Source organism: Geotrypetes seraphini, chromosome 11 (genome assembly GCF_902459505.1).
Source record: "Geotrypetes seraphini chromosome 11, aGeoSer1.1, whole genome shotgun sequence".
NCBI lineage: Eukaryota > Metazoa > Chordata > Amphibia > Gymnophiona > Dermophiidae > Geotrypetes > Geotrypetes seraphini.
The window spans coordinates 125,569,991-125,596,164 of NC_047094.1; the positions used below are offsets into that span (position 1 = coordinate 125,569,991).

Sequence of the window (26,174 nt, forward strand, 5' to 3'; positions counted from 1 at the left end):
CCAGAGCCACCATGACAGGCACAATACACAGAACACTCGAAACAGTAGCAACATCGATGACAGAACACAAACTAAAACAGCAAAACTCCAACCTTAACAAACCTAGTAATAAACTCGATCTCATACCCCATTCAACCCACGCTAAAACTTCTTGGAGTACCGATTAACAGAGGCTGTACCATGCAACCACAAATCAACAAAATAATAAAAGCATCATTCGCAACTATGAGAAACCTAAGACAAATTCGAAAATTCTTCGACAGGAAATAATTCCAACTTTTGGTACAATCTCTTATCCTTGGACTAATAGACTACTGCAACATATTATACCTCTCCTGCCCATCGGCCATGATAAAGCAACGACAAACAATACAAAATACAGCCCTACTCATTGAAAAAATATGACCACATCACAGAGGCATACCACGACTCACACTGGCTCCCAATACAAGCAAGAGTACACTTCAAATTCTATTGCTTACTATTCAAAGCTATTAACGCAGACAGCCCAACCTACTGGAACAACCGATTAATTCAAGCCACTTCAACCAGACACAGAAGAACCCACTCACTATTCACACACCCGCTAACCAAAAATGTCAAATGAAGAAAACCATATGACAACCTAATGGCCACCAGAGTAGCAAAACTAGACAGACAAATCACCAATCTGCTGTCTTCAACCACAGACTACAAAATCTTCAAAAAAGAAACAAAAACTCTACTCTTCAAAAAATACATAAAACCTATTTAACACGACCAGTTCCTTCCCAAGCTCCACCTACCACACTGTCTACTCCTAACAAATCTAAAATGTTCAAATTACCCAACATGTATTACCTTAATTTCTCGACAATTCTTATGTAATCCGCCTATACATCTTGTAACTTCATGACAATTTTTATGTAATCCACCTTGAACTGCAAGGTAATGGCGGAATAGAAATCACTAATGTAATGTATACTGGCTGGGTGAGGGGCAAAATTTCCAGAAATTCAAATTGCATGGTTAATTCTCTGAATATTTATTTCAAACTGATTCAACAATCTTTCTACCTCCAACAACCTACCAGTTCATCCCGTTGAATATCTGGAGACTTGTAATCCACCTGTTTCAGCTCCAGCGATGCATTCACCTGTGGTCCGGGAAAGAGAATGCAGAGTTAGATCCACAATGTTAGCCAACACCTCCCTCTATCTCTTCTCTCCATGGGTTCTCTACATGCCTACTTCAAAATCTTCTCTTCTTATTGGATCTCTGCCTTTGCTGAATTCCTGTTAAAACACCTATAATGCCATTGAGATAAAATGCAATATGTTTTCTGTACAAGTTCTCCAGGTAGATGATTTACTTGGGTAAAATAGTTTATCTGATAATTTATCTCCTCTGCCTAGCTAAAAGCATGTATTAGCTTCCAGTGCCCGGGAGATGTTTATATTAGAGGACTAAAACAGTGCATATACATATGATTTTGAAACACCTACATTCTATTCTGCTCCCTGCTGGGCTACCTGCACAAATAGCAGGTGGAAAATATATGGGTGCTAACTTGCTATATTGTTTTTCTTTGTACATTGGATGCTAATGGCTGTGCGGACTCTGCCCCAACACATCTACATTGAGTTGTCTTGAGTTCAGTTGAGTTCTTTTATATAGGGTAGCTTCTTTCTTATGGAAATGTATTTTTCACATCAGATGGAATAAGGCTTATGTTCAGATAAAGGTGAGTTGTTGGGTTTATTTGCTTTTAGGATCTGCGCTTTATATTCACCTTTTGCTCATACTCATAACTGGGGACTTTGTCACTTGTTGGATAATCATAATCTCCATTCCCTGAAGCTGTGGGAGAGAAAAGTGGTTAGGTCTTTGCTTATCTTATTCTTAAAGACACCAAAACCATGGCAAAAATCTTCATGCAAGCTATATTACAGTTCACTGGTGGTAATAGAATGAGTATATCCCCCTTGAACCCCCAGGGTATAGATTCCAGACCTTCATTCCTGTGTAATATGTCCAGAGCCCAAATAAGACAAGTCTAAGGTTTGATACCATTCAGTGAAGGAAGCTGACTTGTTACACCCATCTACTGTCACAGCTAGAGCCCAAAGCTTACATGCAGGGACATCAGAACAGGAAAGGCTAAGTGAACATGCCTCTCCCCCAACTTATAAGTACATAAGTAGTCGCCTCCGCCGGGGCAGACCAGAGGTCCATCTAGCCCGGCGGTCCGCTCACGCGGTGGCCCATTAGGCATATTGCCTGATCTGCGGTCCTTGACTAATTTTATGCCTACCTCAACACTTTTAAAAGTAAGAGGGCCAGATTCTTCATCTTTCAACCCAATAGCGCTCCTGTGGACCTCATGATTCCCTGAGCACAGAAGCAAGCAGTATTGGTGGTACCCAGTGCCTTCTATAACTGTGCATGTACTGCCCTATTTCCCATGTAATAAAAGTTCCTATTATACACTACACTGTGAATGGCCCTCTGAGAGAAAGAAAATACTAGCCTAACACGCTGTCTATGCAATAGATTCCATGCCTTCCTCTTATGGCTCGTCTGTCTTCAATCTCCACCTGTCACCTACACAGGGACTTTCTCTTCTATGTGCTTTAAAGTATTGGGTATATCTTGAGGAACTGTGTACATGTTTAATTGTAGTAGTGGTTAATGTAGGCACTTTGCCCCCTCATGGCTTCTATCATTTCATTCAGGGAACCATATGAGGTCATCCAGTCTGACAGTTTGGTGGGGAGAAGAGGAAGCATGAGATCCAGGGGAAGGGGAAGAACATGGAGAAATGATAGGGGAATGTGTAACCGAGGAAGTCATGTTGGGATCAGACCAAGTGAAGATGTTTTGGGAATGTGTGGGGATGAACAGGAAGCTATGGGGGAAGGAAAAGTAAGCAAGGAAGCTTTGATTAGGGAGGCACAGTGTGGAGGGATGTGCATGTTATGTGAGCAGAAGCTAGAAGGGCTGGGGTTGTGGAAATAAGGATGTGAGGCCCAACCCAGACCTTTCAGATTTTGCTCTTCCCCTCCTGCTCATGCTTTTAGAATGGTTCTGGCGCCCTCACCCCATTGCACTAACCTTTCTTTTCGGTTTGCTGTGAATCTGGCATTGATCAAGAAGCAGAGGAGGAAGAAGAGACCAAAATGAAGTCAGTGAGAGTGGAAAAGAGGTGGGAAACATAAGACAGAGAAAGTAACAGTGTCAACATTAGCATCAAGGGAAAGAGACCCACAAGTGCACATTAATATCAAGAGAATGAGACCTACAAATGCACCATCCTATCCTTGAGTTCTTGCTCACAGGAAGAGGTCAGATTATGAAAATCATGAAGACCAAATCAATTTTGAACCATATATCACCTCAGAGATGTGCTGCCATTCCTGGACCCTCATACCTAGTGCAGAGAGGTAGGGAACATGGAAGGAAGTAGGGAAGGCAAGCAGAGGATTGTGGAAGGCAGGGAGGGGCTAAAGCTTAGGAGATGGGGGAAGGCACAACAGGAATGTCATAGGAAGACTGAGAGGGCCAGGAAGACCACCAGGGAAGGGATTTATAGGAGTAAGGGAGCAGGAGAGAGTGACATAGCTACCATAACACATTGTAATTCCACCCTCACACTGCCACTGGCTTTCAGGTGTATGTCTGTAAGCAAAGAATCAACATTTTCAAAGGGACAGGCACCCTCCCCTTTCAGCTTTTACTTTCTCTTCCACCTCCATGACAGAGGAGAAAGTGTCTCTAGATGGCTCCAGATCACGGGGCACCAATGCATCTCTAGAATTGTCCCAGTTTCTTTAAAAAGGCAGAAAGTACAATTTCATAAATGCAGTGAGAAACAGAATACATTTACTGTAGAATAGTTTATGTGCTGACTGCATCTTCTTCAGGTTTACTCCACAGGCCTCAGAACTCACCCTCAGCCTCAGAAAAGTCACTGGGAACTGGCGGGTAGGGGCGGTTGTCCAGAGTGAGGTCTTCATTGCTGTCAATGGGTAGGAACTCCTCAGTGGTCCGGGTCTCACAAATGGATGTTGTCAGTAGATCATTGGTACTGGTCCGTTCAGAACGTAGAATATCTTCTGTGGTGAGATAATAAAGTTTAAAACTTTGGTGACAAGTTTCAACACAAGTATGGCCTATTCCAGTCTTCAGTGAGTTATTAAAGTCACACTTCACAGGACATCCAGTTGATGCAAATTACCCAGATTTATATTTATGTGGTTGGCAGCAAGTATTGATTGCTTAAGTGATTCTATCTCAATTTCACAAACTGTAAAACATATAAATTTTGGCTGTCACTAAGGGTTCCTTTTACTATGCAGCGTAAGAGCGTTTTACCATGGGCTGGTGAGGTAAATGCTCTGACGTTCACTGAATTCCTATGAGCATTGGAGATTTACCTCGCTATACCATGGTAAAATGCTCTCGTGCTGCTTAGTAAAACCCAGTGTAAGGGACTTTAACATTTATAAAAGCATTTTACAAACTCAGGCACCTTACTCCTAGAGACATTTGTCCTAGGCACCGTTTGGCATAGTTGTCAATCAATCCCTAGGCGTTGTTTATAGAATCATACCTAGAGGCAGTGGCGTACCAAGGGTGGGGTTGGTCCGCCCCAGGTGCAGCCTTAGGGGGGGTGCACAGCTAGCCCGGTCCCTATCGCGCTCCCACCCTCCCAGCGAGAGCAGCAAACCTCCCTCCAGTAGCTTCGGCTGCTTCGCAGCTTTCTCCTCCCTCTGCCACGTCACTGATGACGTCATCAGTGACGCTGCACCGGCAGGAGAAAGCCGCGAAGCAGCCGACGCTACTGGAGGGAGGTTTGCTGCTCTCGCTGGGAGGGTTGGAAAGGTTCACTTGGGGGGGAGAGATAGGAGGGTCAGCGGGGGTTCGGCTGGGAGGGGAGAGAAGCGGTCTGCCTCGGGTGCTCCAAGGCCTGGTGCCATTATCTTCTTTGGGCAGCAGCTGCGCTTACAATTCGCTGCTGTTGCCAGCTTCAGGCCTTCCTCTCTGCCGGGTCCTGCCTACTTCCTGTTTTCATGAAGACAGGACCCGACAGAGAGGAAGGCCTGAAGCCGGCAACAGCAATGAGCTGTGAATGCTGCTGCTGCTGCCTGAAGAAGTTCAGGACACCAGGCCTTAGGTGGCAGAAGGAGGAAAGGGAGCAGAGGGGGAGAGAATTGGGGAGAGTGTTGCTCTACCCAACTGGAGGGAATGAAAGGAGATGCCAGGGCTTGGAGGGAAGAAGAGACGCCAGGGCATGGAGGGAAGGAGGAAGGTATGCCAGATCAAGGGAAAAGGAAGGAGGAAAGGAAGGAGGAGATGTCAGAGCATGGAGGGGGAGGGAGAGATGGAAGAAAAGGAAAGGAGAGAGATGCCGGGAATCAGGGAAGGGATGATGCCAGACCATGAGGTAGGAAGGAAAGAAAGGAGAAGAGAGAGATGCCAGAGCATTGGGGAGGGGGTGGTGACAGAGAGAGAAAAACGGAGAGGTGACAGAGTTGAAATCAATCATGTACAAAGGAGAGAAGGGGCATGGGATAGATAGTTTATGGAAGGAGCATAGAAAGAGGGAAGATGCCATATGGAAGAGAGAGAGAGAGAGAGAGGGTGCACACTGGATAGAAAGAGCACAGAGGGCAGTGAATGGAAGGGGCGAGATAAAGGGTGAACAGTAGATGGAAGGGGTAGAGAGAGGGAAACAGACACTGAATGGAAGTGTGGGGGAGAGGAAGGACAGCTGCTGAATGGAAGTGTGAGGGAAAGGGGAACAGATGCTGGAAGGAAGTGGGCAGGAGAAAGAAAAAAAAAGGGCACATGCAGGATTGAGGGAAGAGGATAGAGTTAGTTACTGGAAGGAGTGAGGGAAAGAGGTGGCAAGCTATAGGTAGACACAGTGAAAGAGGGAAATTGAGGACTGAATAGTAAAAAAAAATTTAGACAAAGGTAGAAAATAAATTGAGAAGGAAGACCAGGGAAGAACAGGAGGAAGGGAGCGGAGAGAGAGATGCCAGAACAGGGGGGAAGGAGAGGAGACAGATACCAGACCAATGGGGGTGAAAGAAGTGATGGAAGGGGGAGGCATACAGTTTCTGGAAGGGGCATAGAAGGAGAGAAGATGCCATATAGGGGCAGAGAGATGGCAGACAGTGGATGGAAGGAAGAGAGTAACAAGAAGATGAGGAAAGCAGAAACCAGAGAAGACAAAGGTAGAACAAAAATTTTCTATTTATTTATTGCTTTAGGAGACATGTGTCACTGTTTCTGTGGTATTGCATTGTATGCAGAGTCCAGTTTCTTGCTGGTTCAATTTAACCTTTGTCTATGTATTTCTATTTTATCCCCCCTTTTACAAAACTGGAGTGTTTTTTAGCACCAGCCGTGGTGGTAGCAGCTCTGATGCTCAGAATTCTATGAGCGTCAGAGCTGTTACCACTGTGGCTAAAATCCACACTACAGTTTTGTAAAAGGGGGAGGGGTAAGTTTGTGATGACATTCCATACTAGGCGAAGGTGTTTTCTGTGTTCTGTGTATTCGAAAGGCATGGTTTTTTTGTTACGATTGACTGCAGGATTGATCTGTATTAGTCTGGCTTGTTTAGTTTTACAATGGGTGTATTGCTGTTGTACTTCTCACTGCAGTATGTAAGATGCTGCCTTTTCCTAGGTACTCATGTGTGATGTGTGGTTTGTTACTAAAAATCATGTTTTTCGTACAGATGGGGGGGGGTGCCAAAAAAATGATGGGGCCCGGGTGTCACACATGCTAGGTACACTACTGTCTAGAGGTACCTAAATCGACTTTGACATCGCTAGGCATCTTAGGGCTAGATTCACTAAAGATAGCGACTCAATAGTTGTTGGCCGAATCTCTGGCCAATTTTCAAACAGTGATTGATTCACTATCAAGTTTGCATGAAATGATTTGCACAGATGATGCACCGGGGAGGGGCCTAAGGTCTGCATTGCAGATGGCGATGGCCAACGGAGGAGCAGGAAGGTCTCCTCCTTTTCCTGACTAAAGGTAATAGGAAAGAGGGGGGCTGAGGGAGGATAGCCTTCGCTGGAAGGAGGAAGTGGGCATCCATCCTGCCATATTTAAATATTTGTCAGTGGTGGGGGCGTCTGGTGGCAGGAGGGAGTGTAATGCACGCAAAATATCTGTGCAATTAAAAAACAAGGGCTAAACAGATAAGCGACTGGTCTCGACCAGTCGCTTTTTTTGGATCGCTAAAAGCGATCACTTTTTTTAGTGCATCGGGAAGCCATGTTAGAACATCAATCGCTCCACTAGTCTGTCCGGGTGAAGCGTAACACAACCAAAACCAAATTACTATGATTAGGCCCAAAATTGTACTGTCTTCCTTCTTCTGTAGCCCTGGTCTCTGGATTCTCTCTACAAATTAAGTTTTCTGCTAAGATTTTGGGAGTCCTTTTTGACTTCTCTCTTTCTTTTAAAGATCAAATTAACTCTGTGGTCATGAAATGCATTTTTAATCTACGTATGCTGAGGAAGGTTAGATATCTCTTTCATCATTGCCATTTTTCCATTTTAGTCCAGTCAATTTTATTATCTCGCCTGGATTATTGTAATGTTATCTACCTCATTATCACTAAAATCTGCCTTTATAGATTGCAGCCGATTCAGAATATTGCTGCGAAATTGATCTTTGGGAAACCTAAATTTGATCATGTGACAGCGTAGCACCAGAGTCTTCATTGGCTCCCGGTTTATTTCAGAGTGCAATTTAAATGTGCTTGTGTTGTTTTTAAAATCCTATATGTAATTCTTACTCCTCTTATTCCTTTATCGTGGAATGTTTATAGATTCTCTTTTGCAAGAGGCAACCAACAATTTAAATTATTCCTTCCTTTCAAGAAAGGGATTAAAGGAGTTAAGGTTTTTAGCCAATCTTTGACATTTAAATTTTCTGAACTTTGGAATAATCTTCCGTCTCTTTTAAGGAGTTCTGGCTCGCTTCAGTTTTTTCATAAATCTTTAAAAACTGTTTTATTTGCTAAACGTTTTGAAAACTGATTTTCTTGAAATCTGTTTCTATTTCTAATGGTTCTTATCTGTTTAAGTTAACTATTGTAAACCTAGTTCAGCTTTCATAGAATGATGACTCAGTATATAAAGCCAAGCATTAGATGAGATTAGTTTACATGTCATTTTAATATTAATGAACTTACTTGCATGGTCAGATTGGGGAATGAGCGATTGTGCAGAAAACCATACGGTGAGCCATTTTCTGCATTGGGTTGGCAAATGTGATTGTCGCTAAAGCTGTCAAAATAGGTTTAGCAATGATCGCTGGTTTTAGTGCATCTGGGCCTGGGTTGCTCTGTTCCTGAAGCAAAAAAAGCCACGTGGGATTCCCAGACAGAGTCCACATTCCAGGCCTTCATGGATATATTGTATACCCTGTTTCCCCGATGATAAGGCAGGGCCATCAAATAAGACAGCCCCCCCTTTTTAGAAAAAAATGTAAAATAAGGCACCCCCCCGCAAATAAGCCACCCACCGATACCTGCGCTTACCCGAATCGGGTGGTACGGTGGGTGACTCCGTGTGGTCCCTCCGTCTACCGTATTTGCCTCCATGGCTGCGTGCCGCGCCTCGTCATGAAGTGAAGAGGAGGAAGTGACAGGACTGCAGCGCGCGCACGTGACTCCGCGCAAGGAAACACAGGCAGCTTCCCTCATCCCTCCCTAACGGAGACTGCAGGAGTTTGTTCACGGCCAGAACATCCAAAAGTGAGACACGCAGACAGGTTTCTTTTGCTGTGAGCAACACCACTTACTGTATATAAAGCCTGTTTAAAATGCATACGGTATATAAACAATGGTTTCACATTGTCAAGTCCCCTCTGATGCTGCACTACAGAATAATCCATTTACTGTGTTTCCCTGATGGAGAACATTGGGGACATTAAATGGTACAATATATGGTAGGATGGATAAAGCTGGCCATACACGGTACGATTTTTCGGCCGACCGATTCTTCAGCCGTCAAATAAGACAGCCCCCCCTTTTTAGAAAAAAATGTAAATAAGGCATCCCCCCGAAAATAAGCCCTAGAGCATATTTTGGCCTTCCAAAAAAAATAAGACAGTGTCTTACCATCGGGGAAACAGGGTAGTATTAGTGCTGACCCTATTGAGAGGATGTGGAAGGGCTTCTAGCTTCTTTTACATTCACCCTTGACTAGTTCCTTTCTCTACATGGGGATAATTTGAGGTTTGCCAGTACTTTTTATCTATGGTGTTTTCATTTATTTTCAAAGAAAGAGTATGAACATTAGAAAAGTCATAACGAGCCAGATGAGGCCCATTGAGCCCACCCTGCCTCTAACAATGGTCAGTCTGAGTTGAAGGTACCTAGCAGAAACTCTGTTTCCCACAATCCATTCTGAGACAAATAGTGGTTCTCCTAAATCTACCTGCATGTACTTGCATTGCAAAAATTACCTAAGGAGAAATACCTACACCCATTTACATCTGTTAATTTATATGGCTAGGTTTTTTTTCCAGGGGAAAAATATATAAATGCATTTTAAGAATTTAAAAGTACATATGCATTTCCAAACTCCGCTGCCAGAAATGTATCCCCCTCCTGCTGGTAAAAGCATACACATAATGGATGTATTACCTCCTTTTACATGCATAAAGGGTGAGTCATTTTCGAATATTGTGTTCTGTTCTACCCATGAATATGGCCTTGAAAGTTATTTTCTGGGTGCACAGGAAAGTGAGGACACATTGTAATTACAAACTGGTTCCAAATCACCTGGACAGGAGTGTGTGGCGCCGTGGCTGGATCGACAGCCTCAGCACCCTGGGGTTGTGGGTTCAAACCCCGCGCTGCTCCTTGTGACCCTGGGCAAGTCACTCAGTCCTCCATTACCCCAGGTACATTAGATAGATTGTGAGCCCACCGGGACAGATAGGGAAAATGCTTGAGTACCTTTGTAGAACCACTTAGATACCCTTGATAGGCGGTATATAAAAAAAACCTAATAAACTTGAAACTTGATTAGCTAATCCTAGGCTCTAAGGAAGTCTAATAGATTCAATGAAGGCAGGTCTGACTCCGTTTGCACAGGTGACATAAAATGCCCTCTAGTGCCAAACAGGTATGAGATGCACCTGGGCAAACCTGCCTCGTTTTGGAGTTCAGTGGCACAGTGATGGTGCTGCAGGGCACATGGCCTGATACAACAGTACAGCTATGTCTGACTGAGTGACATGTGGCCAACAACTCAGTGAGTAAGGGTGCTACATACGGATCTCATCCTTCAGTTCTTCAGAGAGTCTTGGGTTCTTGTACAGCAGGGCCAGGCTCTGGTTCAGGCGCTCCTCGATCACATGAAGGTGGGTGTGAACCTGTAGAAGGATGTATGGGGAAGAAAGAACAACCCGAAAAAGGAGAGAGTGATAAATATACCAGTGACAGTGAAAGAAAAGGTGAGTAAAGGTGAAATAGACAGAAGGAGCAGAAAGCAGGGGGTGGGGGAGATAAGCAGGGGGGGAGGAGGATGAGCGAGAGAGAGGACAAATGGATAGACAGACACAGGACCATAGGAAGCCAGAGAGAAGCAGAAGTAGGAGAGGAAGAAGAAAGCTCAAGAAAGTGACAGGGCCAGAAAGAGAGAGAGACGAAGTGGCAGAAAAGGCATTACAGAAAGATAGAGATCACAGAGGAGTGATAGAGACAAACAAATACATGGAATAAGATGAGAGATCCCAAGTATGAGAGATACACAGGGTCACAAAAAGAGTAGGTTAGAGAAAGGTAAGATGGAGAAAGCAAGGGAGAGAGGCAGGCAGGTCAAAAGGGAGAGAGATATAGGAGGGAAAAATGAGGAAGGGTAAAGAGACAGAGGCAGGAAGAAGAAAAGCAGAAAGATAAAGATTAGACAGCTGAAAGTTCTGCAGCTACTGTAGCTCTGAGGGGAATCTTCACATCCCCCACACTGTCTATTTTATTGTCCATGGTTTGGTTGATGATGTGTTATGAACAAGAATTTGTATTGCTGGACTGTAATAAAAATGATTTAAACATAAAGTGAAAATGCCACAGCATAGTTGGTGGCCATAACTATTTTTTATTTTGGTGTCAACTAAAACAAAATCTGCAACCGTATTTTGTTACTTGGTTTAGGCCAAAGTCAAAACTGAAATTGGCCACTTCTCATCAGTGTTATACCCCTCCCCCTCCTTCCTCTTCCACAAACAGGAACAGTCCCCACTTGCTTCCCCAAAATGGAAGTAGCTCCTTCTCAGGCCCCCACCACCACAGGTCTCCTTATTATCATTGGTGGTCTAGTGGTGCAGTCATGGCGGCAGCAATCCCCAGGTGTCTTGCCCACACTGGAAAAAATGTCAAAATGGCTGCTGCAGCCTCTAGCAGTGGTCTTGCAAGACTAACACTAGAGGTCATGGCAGCCATTTTGAGACTGGAGCCAGCATGGAAAGAAGCGACTGGGGATTGCTTCTGTCATGACTGCACTGTTAGACCACCAAAAATCATAAAGTGGGCTTTTGAGGACCTACAGGTGGAATTGGGGGTTTCTCCTGTTTGAAGGACCATAGCACTGTTTCATATTCTGCTAAAACCACAACTGGCATTTTTGACCGAAACCATGGATTTCAGTCCAATTTTGGCACCATAACTAAAATTCTTTTGGCCTCTACAGGAGCAAATACCAGCAGCAAAAGTGGAATTTCCAAGTTATGTAGTTCCGGGAGGGAGATTTTAGGCCAGTCCTGGATTTCTGAAACCTTGGCCTCATGCATTATGGTATCTTCAGCATTAATTTTAATAGGTAAAATCAGGGACTACAAAAACCATATTGCTTAAGGTTTAAAATTAGGACTGGCCAAAAAATCTCCCTCCTGGAACTAGAAACATGTCAGCAGATAAAGGCCAAATGGCCCATCCAGTCTGCCCTTCCGCAGCATCCACTATCTCTTCCTCTCCCTAAGAGGTCCCACATGCAAATCCTATGCTTTCTTGAATTCATATACAATATTTGTCTCCACCATCTCTACTGGGAAACTATTCCATGCATTTACCACCCTTTCAGTTAAAAAAGATTATTCCTTAGATTACTCATGAGTCTATCACAACTTAATCCTATATCTTGTCACTCTGGAGTTTCCTTTCAATTGAGATTGGTCTCATGCGTATTTATGCCACGTATAGAACTGGGCAACTTGGCAGCTCTGTAAAAGTGGCTTTGTGTTTATGAAACAGCACGAGGGAGGCAGATCCAGGTGGGATATGGAGTACTTCCTGAATAAAGGAAGCAGATGTCCCCTTCATCTGTGGTTTACCGCTATGGGGAAGATGGGAAGTTGGAACTTTGGGTGTCTTAAGTAGCTCAAGTGGCTCTGGAATGGAGTTTTCCAAGTTGCAGTGGAAACAGACTGGACTCTCATGTCAAGCAAAGAGGAAGGGAGGACAGGAAATACAGTATATACTTGAATATAACCTGACCCGAATATAAACCAAAGTTACCTTTTTCCTCCAAACAGGATGAAAAAAGGTTGACTGGAAAATAAAATGTGTGTGGTGGTGGTGGTGTTATATTCAAGTGCCCTGTCCTGTCAGGCTCTGCACCCTGACCTCCCTCCCTCCTGATGCCTTGCAGGCATCCATTTGGCCTGCCATAAGACCTGGTGGTCCAGTGGTGGGCCGTGGCAGGAGGGATCCCTCCTGCCTCCTGTTCCAGTTAACTCTCATAATTCTCACCTTCCTCCCGCCTCCTCGATGAGTATAAACAGTACCTTTATACTCCCTGGTGGTCCACCGATGACCCAGGACAGAAGCGATCTTCATATGCTCCTGCCCCTTGCAGAGCCACTATCTGAATGGCGAGTTCTCATGGCAACGGCAGATACTCACGAGGTTGCTGCGAGAACTTTCAGCAGCCATTCAGATGGCGGCTCTGCACAGGGCAGGAGCATATGAAGATCGCTCCTGCCCCAGTTCACCACTGGACCACCAGGGAGTTTAAAGGTACTGTTTATACTAATTGGGGAGGTGGGAGGAAGGTGAGAATTGTGAGAGTTGGCCGGAAGTGGGAGGAATCCCTCTCGTCCAAGCACGTTGCTGGACCACCAAGTCTTACGGCAGGCCCAGTGGAGGCCTGCAACAGGTCTGGGAGGGGGTGGGGGGGGTGCTGACCCGAACATAAACCGGGACTCCCATTTTTGGGCCATTTTATGGCTCAAAAATCTTGGTTTATTTTCAAGTATATACAGTAGGGCCTCACTGGTATACTGGGAGGAGGTAAAAAGTCTGCACCGGACTCTAATTTCCAGTAAGAATGGAGGTAGCCTTGAGGGTGTAAGGAAAGAAAGTAGGGCAGGAAATTATGTCACCTACCTGATACTTCATTTGCTCTGCCTTGTCAGGGTCCACAGTCATGACATGCTGGTAGTGCTGGAGTGTGTGCCGCTGGTCTTTCTGCTCCGCTTGTATGTACCTCTTCAGTGCTAGAAGCACACGCTCCGGCTGCAGAGCCATTCCGAGAACAGGAGCAGAGATTACAGTCAGCCAATCACAGCAGGTGTTAACTGTTTTCTCTATGTATTTATTGAGCACCAAATACACCCTCCGGTTCCTGGACACACCATGTTGATATCTGGTGGGGAGGGGAGTGATCTAACCAGACAATACAGCCCCTTCCTCAGCCTTGAACTATCCTCTCCACCATAGCACTGTTTACGCTCTTGAAGCTGGGTTACCTGAGGGGGATTGGCCTGCACGGCAGACAAGTAGCTTTCCAGTGCTACCCGACGGTTGTCATTCAGCAGTGCCACCACCCGAGCAAGGTGTGTCTCCACCAGCCGCTGCCGCTCCCCAGCTACCTGGTCCTCCAAGGTTTGTAGGATTGACTGGAAATGCTACAAAGGACAAAGGGTTAGACATTTGAATTTCACCCCAGTCCCAGATGATGCTTGGTGTGCGAGGCCAAATGGATAGATGGAAAAGAATTTATACAGAAGAATTATCCCAAATCTTTACAACTGTATAACATTCAGATATTACCAGTCACTATTACCAGAATATTGACTCAGTGATATAATAACTGGGTCCATACTATAAGCTGCAGATATAATTATTATACAGCTCTAGCAATATATTCCCATATATTTGTCATCATTATCAATTGTGGTCTTTGCGATGAAGGTTGTCAATAATGGTGCACCAGTTTTTTGTTCCAGATGTTGTAAATCATGGACTTGACATGATCCCAGGGTTTGCCCTCTGCTGGCGTCTTCTGAGCTTTTTATCCAGCAAGATTACTGTGTGATATTTTATCTGGGACTCCTGATGCAGGTGATTAGCTGAAAAATGGACCATGTCAAGTCCATGATTTGCATGATGTTTTTATGATTGACAAGATTGTTTTATGTATGGGTTTGAAGACCAGGCTCACTCTGCTCTCTTCTAATGAATTTGCTGTTATTTGTGCAGAGGTGACTGTCTCTATTGTGGTTAGCGGATTTTTTACTGGGATTTTTGCCATGTTCCAGATGTAGACCATATTAACCTAGTTTCCAAAAGAAGGTATTGGGTAAAAGATATTCCAGAGTGGAGAGAATGGGGCTGGAAAGGATCTTAAAGCGAGAAAAGTAGAAGGGAACAAATATACCCAATGCTCAGGAAATACAACAGACACTGTCCTCAGAAAGAAGACATATGAGCTTGCCCTATAAATATATGTACCTATGTTGCCATCTATGTGTCTTTTCCTCACCTCAGTAACATAATGGGGCAATAATCCAAAGTTCTCATGCAGATAAACTCATGTTTTCCATGGAAAGAGGGGCTTTTTTACCCCCAATACACATGGCAAAAATGTAGGATAACAACACACATACTTTTAACCACACTGAAAGAGGGCAATCCTGAAGTGGAACAGCAAAATACATATGGGACTGTCCCTACCAAGAGGTAAACCCAAGCAGTTGCCTAGGGAGCCATAATATTGTGAGTGCAAAATAACCAGAAGAGCTCAGTGGAGCAGCACGGCTGGTTATCCCGCTCATATCGCACCAGTGAAGACAGAATTTAATTGTCCAGCTATCCACTACTCTGCTTCTTCTTCCTTCGAAATGCATGGTTACGAGATTGTGCATTTTTAAACATGAAGCAATGAAATAATGAAAGTCACTGGTACAGAAATAGATTTGCAGAAATAAATTTCATAGTCCAATAAATGTTCTACTACTACTCATTTGATTCCTGACCCTAGTGGGCTCACAATATAAGAATTGGACTGGAGTAATGGAGGATTAAGGGACTTCCCAAGGTCAAAAAGAGCTGCAGTGGGAATCAAACCCAGTTTGCCAGGATCAAAGCCCATTGCACTAACCATTAGGCTTTTCCTCCTTCTCCTTAAACATGTATGAAAGAACCAATTAGAGTGAGGCCAAGCTCTAAAGTACTTACCACATATACTTGAATATAAACTGACCCAAATATAAACCGAGGTAACCTTTTTTTCTCCCAAAAAGGAGGAAAAAAGGTTGACTCGAATATACACCGGGGATGTGGTGTGTATGTGTTTAATATTCAAGTGCAGTGCCTTGCTTTGCCCTTCCCTGCCAGGCTCTTCACCCTGTGCCCTCTCCCTCACTGCTCTGCCAGGCTTTGAATCCAGCCCCCCTCACTCACTCCTTCCCTCCCCTGCCTTGCCAGTCTCTGCACCTAGCCTCACTCTCTCTCTGCCAGGTTCTGTACCCTCCCGATGACTTGCAGGCCTCCACTAGGCCTGCCATTAGACCTGGTGGTCCAGCAGTGGCCAGGACAGGAGGGATCGCCCCCCACCTCCTGTCCCAGCTGATTCTAAGAATTTTAACCTCCCCCCCTGCCTCCCCCGTGCACCTTTAGTATCCCTGGTGGTCCAATGGCAGCCAATCAGTTAGTGGCTCTGCACGGGCAGGAGCGAAGGAAGGTTGCTCCTGCCACGATTCACTGCTAGACCACCAGGGATTGAACCATATCCTCGTCATTCTCTTCTTAGTTGGGCTGAGAAGTTTTCAGCACCCCCCTCATACAAATAAGTGTCTTATCCCTTTAATGCAACTTTGCTGTTGATGATGACTTTTAAAGTCAAAATAGACTTGCTCCCGCTTACATTCAAAAGCTCAGTGGAAATCTGTACCTGCTACACTATTATGTCCCAAGATTCAAGACCTTTTAGTAGTGCCTGAAATGCAGTGTTTGTGATGGGCACAAATTGAAATCTGATCATTTTCATGTGCAGACCCACCCTATAGAGTAAGATACCACCAGGACTTCCTGAGATTTAAAACCTAGTTATTTGAGCAGGGATATGGAAGGCTGGCTCAGTTATAGAGATGATTATTGTATTTATGTTTTTTTATTGTTCTATTTTTGCATGTTGTCATAAAATAATTTCATATATTTTACTGTGAGCTGCTTAGGAATTTTATGATTTACATCATAGAAATATTTTAAATAAATGCATGTCAGTGAATTTATATCAGTGTTATAAAGGATTTTTATAGATCACTATCTGGATGATGCCAGGGCATAACAAAGATATATTCTACCTAATTCTGCCACTAACCAAATAGTTAATACAGGGAGCAGATGCATATCGTCAGCTATCTGTACAGTGGTGATATTTACCATGTGTATATATATATATATATATATATATATATATATATATATACTCACCGTTGCTGCTTCTGCGACAGCGGTGCTCAAGATGTGTAAAATATTTCAACACTGTGACCAGTGTGACCCAAATATGTTTTGTTAAAATGAGTTCCACTAAGACAGTTCAATCTCTGATTAATAGCTGCAGTCAGTGAGCCAGCGGGTCATTTAGGTTTTGTTGGGTTCCCAATGGACACTGACAGAGGTAGCTAAATTTAAAGTTTGCACTAGGATTATTAACTGTTTATTGCATTTGAGTGTTTTCCTATGAGGCTGCATTTTTCACTGTCACATCTTCTTTAATGTCAGCTCTGGATGAGATCAGCTGATCTGTCAGTAGAGCCTTCAGGTTTGTCCATCTAAATCTGGGAGTTAGCTAAGATTCTCCTCTTCCTCCTACTGACCAGCTAAACTGTCCAAAATCATGTAATGAAGAAAAGTCGATATGCAGCAGGGCAGCATCCACAGAAAGACAAGTGGAAGACCTATCTGGATATCTTATACTGAGGTTGTGGGTTCAAATTCCATGCTGCTCTTTGTGACCCTTGGCAAGTCACTTAATCCTTCACTGCCCCAAGTACTTTAGATAGATTGTTAGCGCACCTGGACAGATGGGGAAAATGCTTGAGTACCTGATTTATACCCTGTTCTGAGCTCCTTTGACAAAAAAAAAAATCAAATAAATAAATCTTCCCCTATTTCTACCCATTGTTTAAGTTCCCAAGTTTAGTGAAATTATGAATATAAATTTAGGTACTTAGGCCCTGATTCTATAAATGGTACCCAACATGTAGGCACTGAGAAGCATAAGTGTCAATCACATTATAGAATTGTGCCTAGTGCTACCTAAAGCAGGCTTAGGTGCCGGTAGGCATTGGAACCTTAGACACACTCTTTGCCAGAGTTTTCGTAGCCTAAATGAGTGCATCTAAGTCAAAAAATGCCCAAGAGTCCGCCACAATCTACCGCAAACCACACCTACTTTCTGGTAGATACCTTGGAGTAGACGCCTACCTTGATGTGGTAGGTGCCTACCATCTAATTAATTGTGATTTATTTGTTTTTTTAATTGTAATTTTCAATTAATGGTGCCAGTTAAGACTTTTTAAATAATTAAGGGTCCCTGTTATCAAGATGCATTTTTTGTAGTGTGAGCCGGCGCAGTAAATGCTCTGACACTCCTAGAATTCCTATGAGCATCAGAGCACTTGCCTCATCAGCTTGCACTAAAAACCTCTAGTGCAGCTTGATATAAGGGGGGGGGGGAGCAGTGTTCCCTCTAAGCGGGCGGGTGTTGTGAGCAAACTTTTTTCACCGTGAGCCAAAAATATCGGGCGCCAGCAAGTTATGAGCCAACTCGCCCGATTCTCCTCTCGCCGCCCTGCCATCTGCCGTACGCCTCTTCCGATCGTGCGCTGTGATGAGAAACGTGTGCGCTGCGATGTAATATTTTGTGCGCCAGCGCACGCCAGCGCAGCTTAGCGGGAACACTGGTTCAAATGGTTTTATTTATTTCCCCAAATTTATTTTTGTTATACGCATTGAAAATATTTGATATTGCGTTTAAATCAAAATCTCAATAAACTTGAAACGAGTGCCCGTGAGATTGTGGGAGGGTTAAATACTCAAAACTTAGAAGTTTTTGCTACGCCAGCTTTCTGGTATCTTTACATACAGTGGCGTACCTAGCATATGTAACATCCGGGGCCCATCATTTTTTGGCACCCCCCCCCATCTGTAAGAAAAACATGATTTTTAGTAACAAACCACACGTCACACATGAGTACCTAGGAAAAGGCAGCATCTTACATATTGCAGTGAGCAGTACATCAATACACCCATTGTAAAACTAAACAAGCCAGACCAGCACAGATCAATCCTACACCGTCAATCCTAACAGAAAACCATGTCTTTCGAACACACAGAACACAGAAAACACCTTCGCCTAGTAAGGAATATGTAATCACAAACTAACCCCTCCCTCTTTTACAAAACTGTAGTGTGGATTTTAGCTACGGAGGTAACAGCTCTGATGCTCATAAAATTCTGAGCATCAGAGCTGCTACCACCAAGGCTGGTGCTAAAAATGCTTCACAGTTTTGTAAAAGGGGGGATAAAATAAAAATACATAGACAAAGGTTAAATTGAACCAGCAAGAAGCTGGACTCTGCATACAATGCTTCACAGAAACAGTGACACATGTCTCCTAAAGCAATAAATAAATAGAAATTTTTTTCTACCTTTGTCTTCTGTGGTTTCTCCTTTCCTCATCTTCTTGTAACTCTCTTCCTTCCATTCACTGTCTGCCGTCTCTCTTCCCCTATATGGCATCTTCTCTCCTTCTATGCCCCTTCCAGAAACTGTATGCCTCCCCCTTCCATCTCTCCTTTCACCCCATTGGTCTGGCATCTCTCTCCTCGCCTTCCCTCTCCCACACCTCTCCTCATAGTCTGGTATCTCCCCTTCCCTGATTCTCTGGCATCTCTCTCCTTTCCTTTTCTTCCATCTTTCGTTCCCCCTCCATGCTCTCACATCTCCCCCTTCCTTTTCCCTTAGACTGGCATACCTTCCTCCTATGCTCCAAGCCCTGGCATCTCCTTTAATTCCCTCCCTCATCTTCCTTCTCCCTCCAGCTGGGTACCGCAACACTCTTCCCTGCAGCTCTGCACTTCCCCACAATTGCCATGCTTCGGTTCCTCTTCTTCCTTCCTTCCTCCCCCCCCCCCGCGGGACCCTGCGGCACCATCAACTCTTACTCCCTCTAATGTCGGCCCTGCAGCTCCAGACTTCCTCGCACCTTCTCCCCTCCCCCTTTGGATCGCTATTATTTTAAATGTTATAGCCGCGGAGCTGTATCCATCAGTGGAGATGTCTAACCTCGGCCTGCCCCGGAACTCTTACTGCAGCAGCCGCCCGTCTAGGCAGGAACAGGAAGTCACTGTTGCAGTAAGAGTTCCGGGGCAGGCCGAGGTTAGACATCTCCACTGATGGATACAGCTCCGCGGCTATAACATTTAAAATAATAGCGATCCAAAGGGGGAGGGGAGAAGGTGCGAGGAAGTCTGGAGCTGCAGGGCCGACATTAGAGGGAGTAAGAGTTGATGGTGCCGCAGGGTCCCGCGGGGGGGGGGGGGAGGAAGGAAGGAAGAAGAGGAACCGAAGCATGGCAATTGTGGGGAAGTGCAATCCCCCCAATGCGTCCCCTTACCTTACCTCCCCTTACCTTTGCGACGCGTGTGTGCGCTGTGAAGAGAAACTTTGCGCTGCGATGTAATATTTTGTGCGCGCGCGCAGGCCAGCGCACCTTAGCGGGAACACTGGGGGGGAGGTAAATTAGGCACCTAGATTGGCTAGGTGTGCCAATCTAAGCACCTAACTTTAGGCACCTTTTATAAAATCAGGGTTTTAGGGCCAGATACAAGGGTAAATCGAAAAGTAAAATCAAAATACTTTTTAATAGAAGAAACTGTGAGCAACTGAATAAATCACTTTTCCACATAAAGTCCCCATGCAAGACAACACATTTGTTGTATCATTCAGCAAGCTTCTGTATTCCTGCGGAGAAGAAGTCTTCTGGCTGCTCCCAAATCCAGGTGAGCACTGCTTACTTTACTTCATTATGCTTTGTCTTTTGCTGTCCGGGTCACTGTGATGCACCCATGTCTCATTGCTGGTGACAGTTCTCTCCGGAATACTCGGATCTTTTTCATACCGTCTCAGGAACTGGGTGGCAACTTCCAAATGCTGTTGTTTGTGCAGATCAGTAAGCTGTCTGGGAACCCATCATGTGTTCCCTCTAAGCTGAGCAGGTGTCCTCCAGCTGCATTGCTACCACTAGGGGGTGGAATATTTTCAGTCGCTAAGGACAGGTATGTTCCCTGGAGTCCTGCAGAACTTGCTTGTCCCTCACAATTGAAAAATGTGACAGTAAAACAGCACCCTCTATTGGTGAGACTGTGGGTGGAGGACTCCTGCTCAGCTTAGAGGGAACAGTGAATTTTTAAAAGGCAAATGCAGATCCATAGCTGATATCCAAATTTGCAGCCAATTAAGACACTTATCTGTCCGTCTTCTCTAATCAAAGCATCCGCTCTGTCAATGTGCTCTTGTGTGATGGGCAACCAGAATAACCTTTATCGGTTACATCTATTCTTCCTGCTTTAAACCTTTTTAACGTACTCAAACCTTTCATTGATTCACGTTTATTAAAATTTGGTATCCTGCAATTTACAACAGATCAATGCGGCTTACAAAACACAATAAAATCAGTTTAAACATGAACAGAACACCATCATCAACAGGAAAGATCTACTCTAAATACTGAGGAGAAAGAAACACACCTCTTTTTGTTGTGGTCTCATGACTTCAGTCTTCTCATGTCCATTGACAATCTAAAAATTACCTCAAATTAAATGGCAAATCGAAAAAATGAGTTTTCAACGTAGACTTAAATTTTGGAAATGAAATTTCACTTTGAATAATTTGCGGAAGGTCGTTCCATATGGTAGTCAATTGCCACAGAGAAACCTAGGGAAATTTCAGACTCTTAAGGAATGTCAGGATCTACGTAGTAAGCGATGTTAAAAGCAGAAGGGCGGGCCAGCTCAGCAGCTTAGGTGGTAACAGCTGCATGCTGTCATGTATGAAGTCTCTGCGCAATCCCTAAATCAGATCATTCACTCCCAAAGCCAGCTGGGGTTGGGGACACAGTCGAGGCACTTTTCACAATCCCTTAGTGAGGAAATCATGTTCAACCAACAGGGCACATGATTGAAAGAGTTCAGAGAAAGTGCTGATTCATGGTTACTGCAATGATCAGACAAGATACACTAGGGCAGGGGTGCCCACACTTTTTGGGCTTGCGAGCTACTTTTAAAATGACCAAGTCAAAATGATCTACCAACAATAAAATTAAAAAAAAAAACACAACGCACACTGTACGCATAGAAAATGTTAATCATCATTCCTATTCCAGGGTTTTTCAAAGAGGTCAAAGCAGATGACTCTATGCACTATCACCTCAGTAACAACCATACAAAAATAGAAAATATACCCCCCTCCCTTTTTACTAAACCACGATAGCAGTTTTTAGCGCAGGGAGCTGCGCTGAATGCCCAGCGCTGCTCTCGACGCTCATAGGCTCCCTGCACTAAAAAACTCTATTGCGGTTTAGTAAAAGGGGACCTTAGTGTAAAATATAGACAGCAGATATAAATTCAGACAAATTTTGATCACTAAATTTAAAATAAAATCATTTTTCCTACCTTGTCTGGTGATTTCATGAGTCTCTGGTTGCACTTTCTTCTTCTGACTGTGCATCCAATCTTTCTTCCCTTCTTTTAGCCTGTATGCTTCCTCTCCTCCAGACCTCGTTCCCTCCCCCAACTTTTCCTTCCTCTCTCCCTGTCCTTTCTTTCTCTCTGCCTCCCTTTCTTTTTTTTCTGTTTCTCTTCTTTCCTTCTGTCTCCCTGCCTGCCCTTTTTCTTTCTTTCTCCCTGCCCTCCCCCAAGCCACTGCCATCGGGGACCAGGACCCAAACCACCACCAATAACAGGCCCGAAAGCCGACGACGCCCCAAGCTCTCCCTGCTTCGGCCGACCAGCATTCCTCTCCCCGACGTCAATTCTGCCGTCGGGGAGAGGAAGGCTGATTGGCCCAAAATCGCGATCGACCTATTGGGGGAAATGCTGCTGAGTCCTGCCTTCGCGGAAACAGAAAGTAGGCAGGACCCGGCAGCAAGAAGAGCAAATGCTTCACTAACCTGGCTCCCGCCTTAGCCCATAGCGAACGCTTGCTTCAGGGCTCTCAACATGTGCGTGCCGGCTTCCCTTCTCCCCCCCGGACATAACTTCCGGTTTTGGAGGGAAGAGAAGGGAAGCTGGCACGCACACGTTAGAGCCACGGAGCATAAGTTCGCTATGGGCTGAAATCTCCAAGCCGGTTTTTTTTGTTTTTTTTAATGTTCAGCAGCGGTGGCAGCAGCAGATGACAGCTGGGTGGACCGCCCAGCTAAAAGGCCCTAGAGAGAACACTGGAGAGGAAGGCTGATCGGCCCGGTAGATCAGGACGGCAACACGAGTCTATCACGGAGCCCGGGATGGGCTCCGCGATCGACTCGCGTTGCCTTCCTGAGCTACTGGTCGATCGCGATCGACGTGTTGGGCACCCCTGCACTAGGGGGAAAGAGGTATATGGAAGGTTTAACAAACAGGAGTAGAAAATAATACTGCAAAAAGAGGTTACATAATAACGCAAAGTTGATGTTATTATGTTTCAAAGATGTCATGATATAGTGATTACACATGTCAACACATCATTTTTATCAGAGTTAATGTTGGCTGGGTTTTGCAGTATTTTTCATGCTGATTTCAAATATGTGTTTAGTTTTTCACTAGCACATCACATTTTTGTAATGAGGCTCATTATATATAATTATAAATGTTAATTGGGTGATATATCATGCATTTATAGGATAAACGTATAAGGAGGGTTAACGACAGTTGCCTTTGCTTTTTATGCTACAGACGGTGATTAATATCAGTCTTTATCATGCCAAGATATTGTACCAATCATCCAGATAGTTTGTTAAGTCTGTGGTTCATTCACGATGAAAGCACAACGTCGCCCAATTACCGTAGATTTGAAGAAGGTATATAAATTGTACTTTAGCTGTACACTAGGTCACAGTTCTTCAACTGCCGGTCCGCGGACCGGTGTCGGTCCGCAGAAAATTTCTGCTGCTCCGCGCAGGGCCGGCGAGATCAAGTCGGCAGTTAAATTTCCTGCCAACTGCGGTTCCTCCCAACTGCGGTTCCTGCTGACTAATGTTCCTCCCAGCCTCAGGCGATCAAGACAGGCTGCCGACGTCGGGGCCTTCCCTCTGTGAGTCTCGCCTGTTCGGAAACAGGAAGTTGAAACAAAATAGGCGGGACTCAGAGAGAGAAGGTCCCGACATCGGCAGCCTGTCTTGATCGCCGCCCCTGCCGAGTTGCTGAAGAGGGCCGCGGGGAAGTTGCGATTAGAACGGAGAGAGCTGCAGATTCAGGTGCAGGTGGAGGGAGATGGTCAGCGTGTGCGAGCAAGATCCTGGGAAGCCTTCACAGTGGCTGTCTCCCCTCCCACCAGCTCTCCTATTTGCCAGGGCAATGATTTACCGGCAACTTCCTGCAGGTAAGTACTGAGAGCTGCTGGAAGGGGAGACAGCCACTGTAGGAGGCAGGGAAGCTGCTGGATAAAGGGAGAGCTGTTACTGGACTTGGAGAGAGTTAGAAGGAGAGATGCTGCTGGGAGGGGAGGAGGGAAAGGGATGGGAAGAGAGTTAATGTTGGATAGAGGGAGGAGGGAAAGGAGAAGAAGGAGAGATGCTGCTGGGAGGGGAGGAGGGAAAGGAATGGGAAGAGAGTTAATGTTGGATAGAGGGAGGAGGGAAGGGAGAAGAAGGAGAGATGCTGCTGGGAGGGGAGGAGGGAAAGGAATGGGAAGAGAGTTAATGTTGGATAGAGGGAGGAGGGAAGGGAGAAGAAGGAGAGATGCTGCTGGGAGGGGAGGAGGGAAAGGAATGGGAAGAGAGTTAATGTTGGATAGAGGGAGGAGGGAAGGGAAAGGAAAAAAAGAAAGAAGGGAAGGGAAGGGAGAAAGAAAAAAGGAAGGAAACAGCTGGCAGGGAGATTACAGGAGGGGAAGGGGGTCAGGGTGGAATGGAGAGATCAGATGAGGGAAAGGAGAGAGAGAGGAATGAGAAATTAGAGAGACATTGATGCTGGAAAGGGGGTCAGCAGAGAAATGAGAGAGGGATAAAGAAGCTAGATCTGGTGTAGGAGAGATAAAAATGAAGAAGGCAGTGAAGCTGGAATGAATGATGTAAAAAGGAGAGAGGAGGAACAGGCTGGATGCACAGGGAAGAGGGGCATAGAAAGAAGTCAGATACATATGGAAGGGGAGAGAGCAGACATTGGATGGAATGGGCAGATGCTGGAAGGAAACGAGTGAAAAGAAGATGAAAGCAGAAACCAGCGACAACAAAAGGTAGAAAAAAATAATTTTGTTTCTATTTTGTCATTAGAATATATCAGATTTGAAATATATATCCTGCTAGAGACATAACTGAGGACTGCAGTATTCTGTTAGCATGATATTTCTATGTAGCATTCTATAATAACTTGGCTTGTTCAGTTTTCTTGATAGTAGAGGGGATATATGTGAAGGGGAGGGGAGACAGGGGTTTTGTTGGTCTGTGCTCTGTATATTTGTATTTATAAAATCACAATTGTTCAGAATATTGTTTCTTTTTATACTTTAATAAAATATGTTCAATATAAAATCATAATTGCGGCTTGTGCAGATGGGATCAGATGGTTTGTGGGGACCAAGCTCGCGGAGATGGGGCTTAAATGGGGTTTTAAAATTTTAGTCCTAGTAGTTTGCCGGTCCACAAAATAATTCTTTTATTTCTGCCGGTCCACAGGTGTAAAAAGGTTGAAGAACACTGCACTAGGTGACCAGGATAAGTCTTGGGCTCCACAAATCATCTGTACCAGTTGTTCCAACGGACTTCATGACTGGCTCAATCGACGAAGGACAGTGATGTCATTTGCAATTCCAATGATATGGAGGGAACACATGTGAATTCTCAACTAAAACTAAGCACAAAATTATATATCCTACTCTGGATTCTGCTATTAGGCTTGTTCCTCATGATGACTCACTGCCTGTCCCTGTACCTCCACAAGATGGACTTGCTTCTATGGAAGATGATGAGGAATGTGATGATGAAGCAGCAGCTGGTCACAATCCAGAATGATCTGATCCTGATGATTTGAATGATGAGGATTCAGAACCAGAGACCTTTACACACGCTGAGCTCAATGATCTTATTCGTGATTGAAATCTTTCAAAAGAAAAAGCAGAACTTCTTGCTTCAAGGCTTAAGCAAAAGCACTTGCTTGCAAAAGATGCTAATATAACTCATTACAGAAAAGGAATCATAACTTAATAACATTCTTCACTGTAAATGGCTCATTGAGCTTTTGTCATGACATCAATGGGCTCTTCATCAGTTTGTCACAAGTGCATTGTCCAGATGAATGGCACCTCTTCATTGATTCTTCACAGAGAAGCTTGAAGGGAGTGTTACTGCATAACGGAAATGCCAAACCAAGTATACCAATTGCCCATTCTGCTTATTTAAAGGAGTCTTATGAGAATATGAAGAATTTACTAGAAGTAATCGGTTATAAAACATACCAGTGGAACATCTGTGGTGATCTGAAGGTCAATAGCATGCTAACGGAATGCAAGGAGGTCTTCCTGCAATTTTTCACAGTCCACATGGGTTTTAACAACTTTGAACAGTTTAGTGTCATCTGAAAATTTAATCACCTCACTCGTCGTTCCAATTTCCAGATAATTTATAAATAAGTTAAATAGCACCAGTCCCAGTAGAGATTCCTGTGGCGCTCC

At 44.5% G+C, this 26,174-nt stretch overlaps 1 protein-coding gene across 2 annotated transcripts in view; it reads right to left on the reverse strand.

The window, feature by feature from the left end:
* Window positions 1–26,174, reverse strand: part of APLP1 (amyloid beta precursor like protein 1) — a 110,140-nt gene that overhangs the window by 15,430 nt on the left and 68,536 nt on the right. The window contains exons 9-15 of one of the 2 annotated variants that reach the window (XM_033914133.1): window positions 13,766–13,924; window positions 13,404–13,532; window positions 10,297–10,396; window positions 3,930–4,094; window positions 3,094–3,117; window positions 1,772–1,839; window positions 1,070–1,135 (exon numbers count right to left, since the gene is read on the reverse strand). In XM_033914133.1, coding sequence (XP_033770024.1) covers window positions 1,070–1,135; window positions 1,772–1,839; window positions 3,094–3,117; window positions 3,930–4,094; window positions 10,297–10,396; window positions 13,404–13,532; window positions 13,766–13,924 — 711 coding nt within the window. The remainder of the gene's footprint in view (window positions 1–1,069; window positions 1,136–1,771; window positions 1,840–3,093; window positions 3,118–3,929; window positions 4,095–10,296; window positions 10,397–13,403; window positions 13,533–13,765; window positions 13,925–26,174) is intronic. The other variant, XM_033914134.1, reaches the window with a different exon arrangement.